We start from the raw sequence: 12,580 nt of genomic DNA on the forward strand, positions 1-12,580 counted from the left end.
ACTTTAAATAGTGTGTCCTTTTTTGGCATTTACCTTGAATCTGAACTCCAGGAATTCAGCTACTTTGTAAAATGTGCTTGACTCGAAGGAGTTTAGTCCAACGAGGTGCATGCCACCCCGTGGACTTCTCTCTTGTTTGCAGTTTACATTTTTTTCTGAGTGCCAGAAGCAGAACTATCACTATACATCACTTTTGGTGCTCCGACTTTCTGGTCTCATTTACTGAGGCTGCAGAGTCACGACCACCTGTTGTGCCCTCCCTGCCCCTTTCTCCTCTCTCTCCTCCCATTTCCCCTCTCCTCTACCCTTGTCCAATCACAGAGCACTTTGCATTACGTGAACTCATTCACAGAATGCAAAGACTTTGGTAATTAAATGGTGCAGGGGAGTTTTTACTAAAATTAAACTTGTCCTTTTTAATATGTTAGATGAAGCTTAAAATGTTTACTAAACCCAGGACCCAGCATTCACTATATCTGGTCTCCCACAGTACACAGAACATGGACATGCAATTACTTTATTAAATCTAAAATGCTAAGTACCCTTTTTTCATCAACAGTATATAGCAGTCTTGTGATTTCTATCAGTGTCTGGCCAAGTTAAAGCTTGTAGGAGGAGTTTTAATTATCCCCCGACTAATCTATGAGGCTGCAGGACCTCTGACCCTCTGTCTAGTCAGTACTGATTTGCCCTGTGCTGATCACATACACTCTCCCAAGAAAAAAAAAATCTCTGTAGCAATGCACACCAAACTGATCACGTGTAGAGTGCCCCCAAAGGCTATGTTCTATCAGGAGATTAATTGGGGTCAGTAAAAGAAGGGGAGGATCAAACAGACTTTTTACACAATGTGCAGGATTAACCCTTTAGCTTCCATAGTAAGTACCATATTTATCGGCGTATACCGTGCACTTTTTTGCCCTGAAAATCAGGGCAAAATATATGCCGATACCCGCTTTCCTGCGCCGAGTTTGAATACTGTGCCGGTATATACCGAGCGCAGTACACTCGTGTATAGTCGGGCAGTCTCGGCTCCTCTCGTGCTGACGTCCTGGACGTACAGGACGTGAGCGCGAGTGTAGCCGAGACTGCTTGACTATACACAAGTGTACTGGGCTCGGTATATATCGGCGCAGTATTCAAACTCGGCGCGGGAAACTAACGGGGAGGATGCCGCAGAAGGACGCCAGACCCGACGAAGAGGACACCCCAAGCCGCAGACGAACACCGGACCCGACGAGGCCGCCGCGCAAGACACCAAACTGTAAGTACAAAAATCTTTTTTCCACAGGAATTTCATGGCAACTTTAGGGGTGCGCGCTATACGCGGGAGCCCGCTCTACCCCAATAAATACGGTATGTCAAGTATGCTTTACTACTACATACAGACTGATTTTACTGTTTTACTGTGGGTTTAGTAACATTGTGACTCCTTATGTATTCACCACATTCCTAATTTCTTTTGTTTTGTTACTCTTTCAGGCTGACAGAATGTACGCAGATAGAAAGTCTGCATGTGACAGCAAGGAAGTAGAATTTGAGAATGATGTAACAGAACTGGAAACTTTTGGATCTATGAAAGTGAATAAGTCAGATGCTGCAAAGTCCGATGACCATTCTCCAGATTTTTTATCGCAGCCCCCTTCCAACGTCCAGCTAGACAAGGGGAAAGCAGCTATTAAGAACACACACCAAGTTAAGCTAGGTAATTTAGATTGGTGAACTTTGTAATTAAAGGGGTTGTAAAGGCTAAACCTTTTTTTTACCTTCATGCAAGGTTTGCATGTAGGTACATTTTTTTTTTTTTTAGACGTCAGCATTGCCCCCTCATCACCTTTTTTACTTACCTGAGACCCCTTTTGACTCGGTGCCATGCACATCCGCAGATCGTTTCTCCCCTCACTTCCGGGTCTCGCTGGCTTTGCAGGGGCATGGGGAGCCATTGGCTCCCAGTGTTGTCAATCAAAACCAGTGACGACAGAGTGGGGGGCAGGGCCAAGTCCCTCTGTCTGTGTCCCTCTGTGTCAATGGACGCAGCAGTGGGACTCTGGTGCGAACATGCTCGAGTGCCCCGATGGGAAGCAGTAAATTACAAACCCTTTTAATTTACAATATCTACAATACAATGATTCCATGAGGCTTGAAACTTTCAGGATAGAATGGAGTCTGATGAATAACTTGGGGAAGAAACTCGGTTTCCTGGTAAAAACATATAAATACGTTGGACCTTATTTATTTTCTTTTTAAGGTCTTAATTCAGAAAGAATTGAACAAGAAGAGAGCGTTTGTCAGGTGTCGGATATGTCTGAAACCAGCAGTAAATCACAAATCTTCCAGTCCTTTACCAGCAGTGAGTCTCACAGTGATTCTGATGAGGACAGACTTGTGATTGATGATGACTGTAATAAAAACATTAAGAGGAGACCTCCTTCAGTGAGTGGGGGTACCACTTCCTCACCTGCACAAATACTGCAACAGCCACCTAAAAAAAAAAATAGGAAGATTTCAAGTGACGTGGGCCCACTGGGGCAGATTCTGAAGATGCAAACACAGCTTCTGAAACCTGGGACAAAGAAGATGGAGCACACAAGCACAGAGAATGCAGGGAAGGTTGAACAGCTGCCTCAAAACCCAGTGCGCTGTCAGCCTGCAGTTTTGGTTTTTGATTCATCACATGAGACTAAGAGAAAAGAAACCGCTGATCGCTCAAGAGGTAATGAAAAATTTTCAAGTTTTGTCATCCCTGTTTTTTTAATTTCTTCACTAATATCTTTGCCAAAATACACATGGTATGTTTATAGCAGTTAGAATGGAATAATTGGAACCCATGTCCTTATTTTATTGCTGTTTCTATCTAACCTTACTTTCTATCCAAGAAACACTGCAAGGAATAGGGGAAGAAATGTTACCTTTGTCACTTGAACAGTTATCTCTATTGGGAGATGCTTCCTAAGTTCCTGTTCCAGTTACAGATGTGAAATGTTTAGATTTCCTCTAAATTTCTGTTTTATTAGCCATGGTCACCAGGACAGAAAATAAAAGCAAAACTTTGAAACAAGGTCGTAAACTGAGCTTTTAACCTCTCCCCGCTTCAACCAAAAGTGGAAAAAATATTATGTCTGGCGTTCCAGTTTACATCAGCCATCACCATGGATTACAACTTGGGGGGGACTGAGATACATTATTTGAATCTTTACCTTGGCTATTTGTAAAGCTCTACAGCTATTATGTGAAATGTGTGAGTAGCCACACCAATTATATACATTTTCCACTGAGTAGCAGCCTCATGTTGTATATGTCATGGCAGACTAACCTTTCGGTTCCAATGCATATCTCGGTTATCTAAAATGCGTGTGTGTTCACAGTTCTTTTTTGTAAAATGTTTTTAGTTGGTGCCAACATAAAAATACTGATGCAGGAGCCGAGCATCCAGATGGTCATGTACGGGCTTGTCCATGACCATATCTGACCAAATAAGCCTCTTTTTTAATGTCTCTGCCTAAGTCACTTTTAAAATTTTTTATTTTATTTTTTTCATTTGCTATGTAATTTTATATATATCTTACGACAGTCTTTCCCTTTTAGTTTTGCTGCCCAACGATCTCTTGGCCTTAGAGGAGGATGAGAGTGAGTACACAGTGCAAACAGATGAGAACCTTGTATACAAACTCTTCAGTCTGGATGACATCCTGCTGCTGCTTCAAAGCAGTGTTCATACTAATCTTACAGCAAGAAGCCGAAATGCAGAAAAAGTGACTAAAAAGGTGGGTTTTGTCTACTTACCGGACAGATGTACAACCAGTATTTTTTCACTGCTATGCAATCTATAAAGCTAGAACAAAAGCCATTATTCAACACATTGTTATACCTTTTGGAACTGATGAATCCAGGGAAAGCTACTTGTAGACACTGGTAGTTGGATGTCCTAACCACTTAGAAATTATATGCATGTGCGTTCCACTGGAATGTATATTACTATGGCCCAGCCATGTATGCTCTTCTGCACTTGCTCCATTTTTGGAAAAACAATAGTGATTAACTAAATCTATATGAACCTGCCAATATCACATTTCCAGAAGAACATCTGGGGCTGTCTGCTGCTACCCATAGAAATGTAATTGTGTATTTAGTTATTACCATATATCAAATCATTGTTAATCACAAGTAGGGATGGGCCGAACACCCCCCCCCCCCCCCCCGGTTTGGTTTGCACCAGAACATGCAAACAGGCAAAAAATGTGTGCGAACATGCAAACCCTATTAAAGTCTATGGGACACGAACATGAAAAATTTAAGTGCTAATTTTTAAAGGATTATATAAGTTATTGCCATAAAAAGTGTATGGGGAACCGGGTACTGCCCCAGAGGACATGCATCAATGCAAAAAAACGTTTTTAAAACAAGTTTTTTTTCCCAGGAGCAGTGATTTTAATAATGCTTAATGTGAAACAATAAAAAATAAATATTCCTTTAAATATCGTGTCTGAGGGGTCCCTTTAGTCTGCCTGTAATGCAGTGTATCAGTCCGATGTGTTTTACAGTGCCGCAGCAAAATGACACTTCTAATCTAAAGGGAATAAAATTGCATTTTAAATTGTTTGCGGCTGTAATGTATTAATGGATCCTGGCAATTTTAGATAAAAATCGATGATCAAAGCGGCGTGGATTGTCGGGTCTGGAATGGATTTTAAGGGAAACTCCACGCCAAAATGTAAGAAAAAAATTGACGTGCGGGTCCCCCCATAAAATTTATTCCAGACCTATATCCGAGCATGCAGCCTGAAGGACAGGCGAGGGGAGGGCGCACGAACGAGGGCCCCCCCACCTGAACCATACCAGCCAGGACACATGCCCTCAACATGGGAAGGGTGCTTTGGGGCCCCCCCCCCAAAACACATTGTCCCCATTTTGATAGGGGCAAGGGCTGCGTCCCCACAACCCTGGCCATTGGTTGTGGGTGTCTGCGGGTGGGGGGCTTATAGGAATCTGGAAGCCCCCTTTAACAAGGGGGTCCCCAAATCCCAGCCCCCCCTTATGTGAATGTGAAATATGGGGCGTTCCGCGGTGCTCAGATTTTCCACAAACGCCCCATAATGTTTGGTATTTGCTGAACGGGCGAACATCGGGCCCATCCCTAATCACAAGGAAGACTTTTTACAATGTGTGACTTTTAGTGACCAGATAATATAAGGCTTAAAGGCCAGTTCACTTCACATGCAGTCTAGTGCATTTTTTTCTGCATCAAAACTGCATGGAAAGTAGGTTATATGGTTTCCAATGGCATAGTTCACACCAGTGTGGTCAGTTTCAGTTCCAGAAAAAATAGTAGAACATGCTGAATTGTTCGTGCACTAGACTGTACTGGAATGCATTAAAATGCACTGGAACGCATGAAACGCACCGGACCCCAGTACAGTAAAAAAAGAAAACGGGCAGAAAAAAAATCTGTAATAAATCCGGAACCCATTAAAAACGCATAAACACGCATTTAGAAACCCATCCGAAATGGATTTGGAGTGCGTTTTTGTGTTGTGAACCAACCCTTAAAGTCTTGCTTTTGCACCAACCAGCATTTAACAACCATTTTACTTTGTTCTATTGGTTGTAGAGGAAAGGGGTTCAGATTACCCTGAAATTCCGATCATTTTCATGTAGTATAAATTGGAGGCATAAATGTAGTCATGCAAATTGCCACTAAAGCAAATCCTTAATATTTAGTGTTACTTCTAATAATGTTATGTTGCCTGGTGCTGTCTAGTTTTATATTGACAGCTTGGTTTGTCATTTTATGTTTGACACTAAATATCAAATTATAGTGAGTCATAGTATTAAACCAGCAGTGTTTTTAGTTTAAACACAATGAACACAATAAAAAAAAATTCTCCATTAAATTATTTAAAATTCTTACCCCTGCTGCAATTTACAACTTCTAATGCTGCTGGGTCCTGCTTTCTGTGCTGCTTCCCTGAACTGCTGGTCATCACAGGAAAGAGGTGACGGTAGACAGTGAAGTCTCAAACTAGTCTGTTAATTTTAGAGAGGAGGGAAGGCAATAGCAGGGGGTTGCCTTGCCATCCTAGGCTCTGGGGTCAATTCACTAAGGGATAAATACAGCATACATGTTTGTGTTAAAATTATTTGTGCAGTATCTTTGGAGCAGGAAACTCTGCAAAAAACAAAACATTCATCCATATTTTTATTTTGAGGTATTTAACACACTTTTAATTTTGTTATTCTCAGGGCTGTGGAGTCGGTAGATAAATGTTCCGACTCCGACTCAGTTTTATGTACTTCCGACTCCTCTGTATTAATATGCGAATGTATTTTATACATTCCTTGAGGGAAAGAAACGCAACCTACCACAGGACTACTGGCTGGGAAGCCAACAGTCTACTGCTGTATTGCACAGTTTAAGCAAAAGACAAACACAATGAAAACAATCAAGTGGCTGGATAGTAGCAGCAGGCATAAACATCAGGAACAGGATCTTTACCAGTTCAAAAATACAAACCACATTATTTGGTTGTTTTAGAACAAAAACAAAGCGTATCTATAATGAACCAAAAACAAAACCTAGAAATGGTTTATATTAATCTTGAAATGTAGTTATAGGCTTAGCAAATGCAAATCAATTCAATGTAGAGTTCTAAGGAAGAGAATTGCCTCTGCCAGATCCTCTTTCATAGAAGCTCTTAAGTCAGACTGAGCCTAGGTTCACACTGCTGCGAATTCAAAATCGCGGTAAAATGCGCGATTTTACCGCGATTTCGCGGCTGCAATTTTGCCGTGATTTTGCAGCGATTTCGGCCGCAATTTAATGTAAATCGCGGCCCGAAATCGCAAAAAGTAGTACAGGAACTACTTTTTGAAATCGCAGATGCGGCGTCGCACTGATTAGGACGGTGCCATTGCCGACAATTGCCGCCGATTTGAGATGCGATTTGACATGGCAGGATATTCTGGCCACATCACTAACGATCTCTGGATAAACAAGGATGGCTTCTTCAACAGTAAGTTTTGATGAGCGATCATACTTTTCAACTTCTTTTAGTGCTTTTATAAGACTCCTGTTGGAATTTTTTTATTTGGACACTTACTGGTTCTCTAACATGCGTTCCCTGTAAAAGCAGAACACAACACTATGGAAAGTATAAGTATTGCAGCTCCTAATTGTGCGTTGTGTGCCATATAGTGAAGCACATGAAAAGCATGCTTCTTCACGGTCACTTAACGTGTTCGTTTTGCGGTTACGTGAGGCACTGCATGCATTGGTCTTTATTCTTACAGTAGAGAAATCATTAATTATAACTTTTTGTGAATTGGGACATTTAAACTTGCTTTTTTTTTTTTTTTTTTTTATTCCAATCTAAATTTAGTAGGAGTCGGTGCATTGTTTGCCGACTCCGACTCCAGGTACCCAAAATTTCCCCCGACTCAGACTCCTCGACTCCGACTCCACAGCCCTGGTTATTCTACCGCAGACTGGAAATTTTGGCTGTAGCAGGAAATTAAACATTTAGCAGTAGCTAATTGTGACAGTTTCAGCTCAGGGATGCTGGTTGTCAGGGAACTGGCACCCGCCTGCATCCCTGAGCTGAAACTGTCACATTTAGCTGTGGTAGGAATAACACTGCTTTCTTTCGTCTTAAGAGTTTATTGTCATAGCAAATGACAAGTGCCGCTCAGAGTTTTAAATTCAATCTTCAAAATCAATGTGGTAATTGGAGTATAGGGATGCTTTCAGTAACCAATCTAAATGGAAAATGTGGGTACCCTGCGCTGCCAAAAATAGGTAAATGGTAGCTGCTAACACGGCTCGTTTGAGAAAAGCAAAAAGACAAAAGAAAATAAATGTGTAGCGCTTGAAAATGACAATCAATGATGAAAACCAAATACCAATAAATGTGAAAATAAAAAAACACAAGAATATTAAAAATGAAGACAAAAAATTGTGCATCAATAATGTGTAAGTCCCTTTCTCAAGGAACAAATAATGTGCCGCTGGCACGTGATACAATGTGAACTGTTGCACCTGTTAGTTTGCAACAAAACACAAAACTAATATGATCAACTGCTGCTAGATGTAAAAGTCTGCATACATCAAAAAGTCAATCAAGTGAATGGGTGAACAGATGAAATGAGTGACTTCTCCAATGTGTGATAATCCCACCACCGAAAGCAATGCAGGCTTACCAGAGCACGTTGACTTAAGATGACATATGCCACTGAAAGTCAAAAAAGGCTTATAATGACTGATGTCATAAACGATCCATAGCAGAGTGGCACCTTAACCGGTCATCATATCTTCTATAGGATAGATGGATGGAAAAAAACTGGGAGCTGTGCTGGAAATGGGGTCCCCAGGCTGATTTTCTCGCAGTGTGTCAAATGCATATAGAGATAAGAGAAAAAAGTGGCCACATAGCGTAATCCTGTCTTGAAAAACGTAAAATTATTTAGGCGAAGTGCTATGTCACGAAATGCGTCGGGAGGACTCCACTGCCGCCCCACTTGTATACAAGCGCTTTTTATCTCCAGCTAAATGTAAGTGTGAGTGTGCAAATAATTTTACGTTTTTCAAGACGGGATTACGCTATGTGGCCACTTTTTTCTCTTATCTCTATATGCATTTGACACACTGTGAGAAAATCAACCTAGGGACCCCATTTCCAGCACAGCTCCCAGTTTTTTTTCCCATCCATCTATCCTATAGAAGATAACCCACCAGATTGTATGTAAGATTCGTATCTGCCTGTGTGGTCAGCTAGCTGGATTGGAGTGTAGTCTCCCTCTAGTGGTGGCCAAAGGTAGTGCGGGCTGTGAAAGTACCACAGCCAGTCTTGCATGCTCAGTAGAAGTTCCTCATATACCCCAGTCATGGAACGCACGTTGCGGTTAGCTAGTCGCCGTGGGCCCTCCTGTTTTGGTTTTAGCAAGTTACAAGTTGCAATTGAACACATGAACAACAAATAAGATGACTTAATATAGATCATTTACCCAATTGGATTATAACCATAGGTGTTCATGGATGTCCTGGTAGGGGTAGATTCATCGATCCCCAAAGCTGTTGCTGAAGCCTGAGGATTTAAGGCATTTGGGGGGTCTACCTTGAACTCTGTTGATCCAGGGGGCGTAATATGGGTTGAATTTTAGTAGGGAGGTTCTCGTGTGCCTCAGAGTTCAGAGAGTGGAGAAAGTTATCCGCATCCGGTGGATCTTGGAAGGAGAGTTGGTCCCCATTTGGTGACTTAAGCCAGAGTGTGGCACGAAATGACAGGGTGAACTTCATTTTGTGCTTGAATAGCTCTGAACAAATGTGCTGGAAAGCTTTGTTTTTTAGAAACGTCTGCTGAGTAGTCGGCAAAGCTGAGGAATCCCCCCCCCCCCCTCATTTTCAGAGGTCCTGACTGTCTGTATTTTTGAAAGATGCTGCTTTGTCAGCATAGTTGAGGTATTTAGCAATAATTGGGTGGGGGGAGGAGCGATTAGCAGAAAGGGCCCCCAAGCGATGTGCTCCTTCTACTATGCAGGGGGCAGAGAAACCCATGGCTTCTGGGATGCGCGATACGTGGAATTTCAAAATGTCTGAAGCCTGTAGGGACTCATAAAGCGCATGTTGCTGCGCCGTGACCTATTTTCCAGGTCTTCCAGCTTTTTAATAATAAAGTGGTTAGTTTTGTCCTGCGATTGTTCAGTCGCTTGAGCTTTATAGAGCTGCTCATCTATGGTGGAGATTCTGTGCTCTGCTTCATTCAGCTTGGTGCCATGTTCCCCCAGTTCTCTTTTTATCTGTAGCATGCCTGCCTGTGCTGCCTTCTCCACTGATGCAGAAATGGTTGGGGCTAGAAGAGCAGCTACCATCTGAGTGATACGCTCAGTGTGAGTGTCCTCGGACTGAGGAGGGGCAGGGACTGCACTGACCTCCATGTCTGACGGCTCTGACATGTTAGGGAGCGGGGCCGCGTGTCCAGTGGACGTTTAGACAGAATGTGATCGAGCGCCGCCTTTATCCAGGAATCGTTCCATGTGCAGTGTGGAGCGATGTCGGGAGACAGCTGGCTGCAGCGATGATTTGGGTGGCTTTCTTTGCCTGATGTTGAGGTCTGCGGGAGCCGTAACTGGAAGCTGTTTCAGTTCTTGATGCATTTGTTAAACCGTGGCCTACACCACAAAATAATTAGCAAATTAAATTAATTTAACGTGCCTAACTCTAAGAACCTAGGAGGGGATTTAAAGATAAAAATCATCTGCCTTCTCAGTAAGTGATTAAATCAGCTTCTGAAAGTGCTAAAAAAAAAACTGAGGGTTTAATATAACTTTAGGCTGTGACCAATTCTACACTCAACTCCATCTTCTTTTTCGAGATTATGCCTTTTTCTGTTTGGGAAGGTTAGGTCACCAGTGCTAAAGTGTGCCAGAAGGTTTGTCACTATAATATTAATTGGGAAGGTTACGCTGTGGCTAGCAGCAACAGTTTTGACCGTTTTTGTGCTGCTTCTTTTTATTCTGTTTTAATCCCTCATGTTGGTGATTTAGGATTTCTGTTTTCTCTTAGCAAACTCCTGTTTTTGTGCTCACCAAGATGGATTACCAGTATTGTTATGGGGTGGAGTCACTGACGGAGAGCGAGAGCTGCCGACTGTGGACTGAGAGCCTAGTACACTCTAGCTGTACGCTTTATGTGGGTGAGTAAACTATTCACAATTTTTATATGGTTTTGGAAATCTTGCTCGTAATGGTGGGAAGCTGGCAGTGACAAGATATCAAATAACAGGACTGCTTAAAGTGGTTGTAAACTCCCATCCATTAATTGTACCTATAGATAAGCCTAAAATAAGGTTTACCTATAGGTACTGTAAATATCTCCTAAACGTGCACCGTTTAGGAGATATTTGCTGTATATGCAAGCGATGACGTCATCTGCACATGCACTCTGAAGGAACAGCCACCTGCACTGTTCCTTCAGATTCCTGTGCCGTGAACAGCGGCTCCCCTGCGCATGCATGGGAGAGATGTTATGTGACTCTGGTCAGTCACAGCTGGAGTCCCTGGACCTGGAAGTAAGACGGTGAAGAAGGATGCGGTCTCCAGTGGTAACAACGCATCGGCTTAGTTTACAGGTAAGTTTCACATAATGTGCTAGTATGCAATGCATTAGAAGCACCGTAGTGACAGAACAGTAATCAGCCTTGTTTACCGAAGCTGATTAGCGGCACAGCGTGATGCCAGTGCGCGCTTGCGCCCCAGAAGTGTAGGTTTACGTAGGTATGTGATCCTGAGCAGCAGAGCTGCCTTGCCACCGTATAAATACAGTATATGGTCGGCAAGCGGTTAACGTGTTACTAAACCCACAGCAGTAAAATCCGTCTGTGTATGCAGTAAAGCATGCTTGTTGTTATACTCAATGTGGAACCTAAGAGGTTATTCCTGGATTGTCAAAGGCTGTTTGATCCTGTCTTCTCTGATCCTCCCCCCTCCTCCGCCCCTAATCCTCTTGTGAGAGTACAGAGCCGTTGGCCCCTTTTCACATGGCAGTTGTTCTGCAGCTGTTAAAAGCATGTGGTGTTATTTTGAAATGCCAAGACTCCAGGCACATCAATCACTTGCACGATTAGCAGCGTTTACATGCGGCTACGTTTAGCTGCGGTGGAGCATTCTAGCCATTTCTGATGTGCTTCCTTTTGTTTTTTCTTTCTTTGTTGTTGCGTCTATCTGTTAGTAAAATAGTACACTGCGATTACCTGTGGTTATGTACAATACTTCGCTAAATCAGTCCTGGGCGAAGTAAAAAAAAATGTTTTAACCGTGCAAAACCCCATGTAATGTAACCATCACTATATGCATTGTGTGAGTTTAGATGCGGTAGATAACTTCATCTATCCACAGCTAAAAGCTGAATTCTATCTGTCCGTGTTAAAGGGGCCTTAAGAGTCACTCTGCACATGCTCAGTTTGGTGTGTGTTGCTCGAAAGTTTAAAAAAAAAAAAAAAAATCTTGGGAGGGCACAAGTGATCCGCACTGTCAAGACAGTGTCATTGGTACTGCAGCCTCATAGTACAGTCAGAGGAAAATAAACTCCTCCGTCAAGCTTTAACCAGACACTGATAGAAGTCACAAGACTGCTAAATACTGCTTACGAGAAAGGGTATTTAGCAGTTTATATTTACTAAAATGATTGAATTTCCATGCTCTGTGTACTGTGAAAGACCAGATATAGTAAATGCAGGGTCTTGGGTTTACTAACACTTTAGAGCCCTTTCACACTGGCTGTCAGCGGCATTAGCGGTAAAGTGCTGCTAGTTATAGCAGCGTTTTACCTGCTAGCGGGGCGCTTTTTTACCTTTACTAGCGGTCGAAGAAAGAGTCAATAACGCCTGAAAAGCGCCGCTTCGGCAGCACTACACATTCATTTCAATGGGAATGGGCGGTGGAGTAGCTGTGTATACACTGCTCCAAAGATGCTGCTTGCAGGATTTTTTCTAATGTCCTGCAAGTGCACCGCTCCAGTGGGAAAGCACTCGGGCTCTCACACTGGGGGTGCAGGGGAGGCGTTTTTCAGGCGCTTTGCAGAAGTTTTTTT

General features: G+C 42.6%; 1 protein-coding gene across 1 annotated transcript in view; it reads left to right on the forward strand.

The window, feature by feature from the left end:
* ICE2 (interactor of little elongation complex ELL subunit 2) overlaps window positions 1-12,580 on the forward strand; it is a 123,295-nt gene that overhangs the window by 37,755 nt on the left and 72,960 nt on the right. Inside the window, exons 9-12 of the mRNA XM_040342974.1 lie at window positions 1,483-1,705; window positions 2,249-2,713; window positions 3,586-3,764; window positions 10,556-10,685. Coding sequence (XP_040198908.1) covers window positions 1,483-1,705; window positions 2,249-2,713; window positions 3,586-3,764; window positions 10,556-10,685 — 997 coding nt within the window. The remainder of the gene's footprint in view (window positions 1-1,482; window positions 1,706-2,248; window positions 2,714-3,585; window positions 3,765-10,555; window positions 10,686-12,580) is intronic.

The sequence above is a fragment of the Rana temporaria genome, chromosome 3 (genome assembly GCF_905171775.1).
Source record: "Rana temporaria chromosome 3, aRanTem1.1, whole genome shotgun sequence".
Classification (NCBI taxonomy): domain Eukaryota; kingdom Metazoa; phylum Chordata; class Amphibia; order Anura; family Ranidae; genus Rana; species Rana temporaria.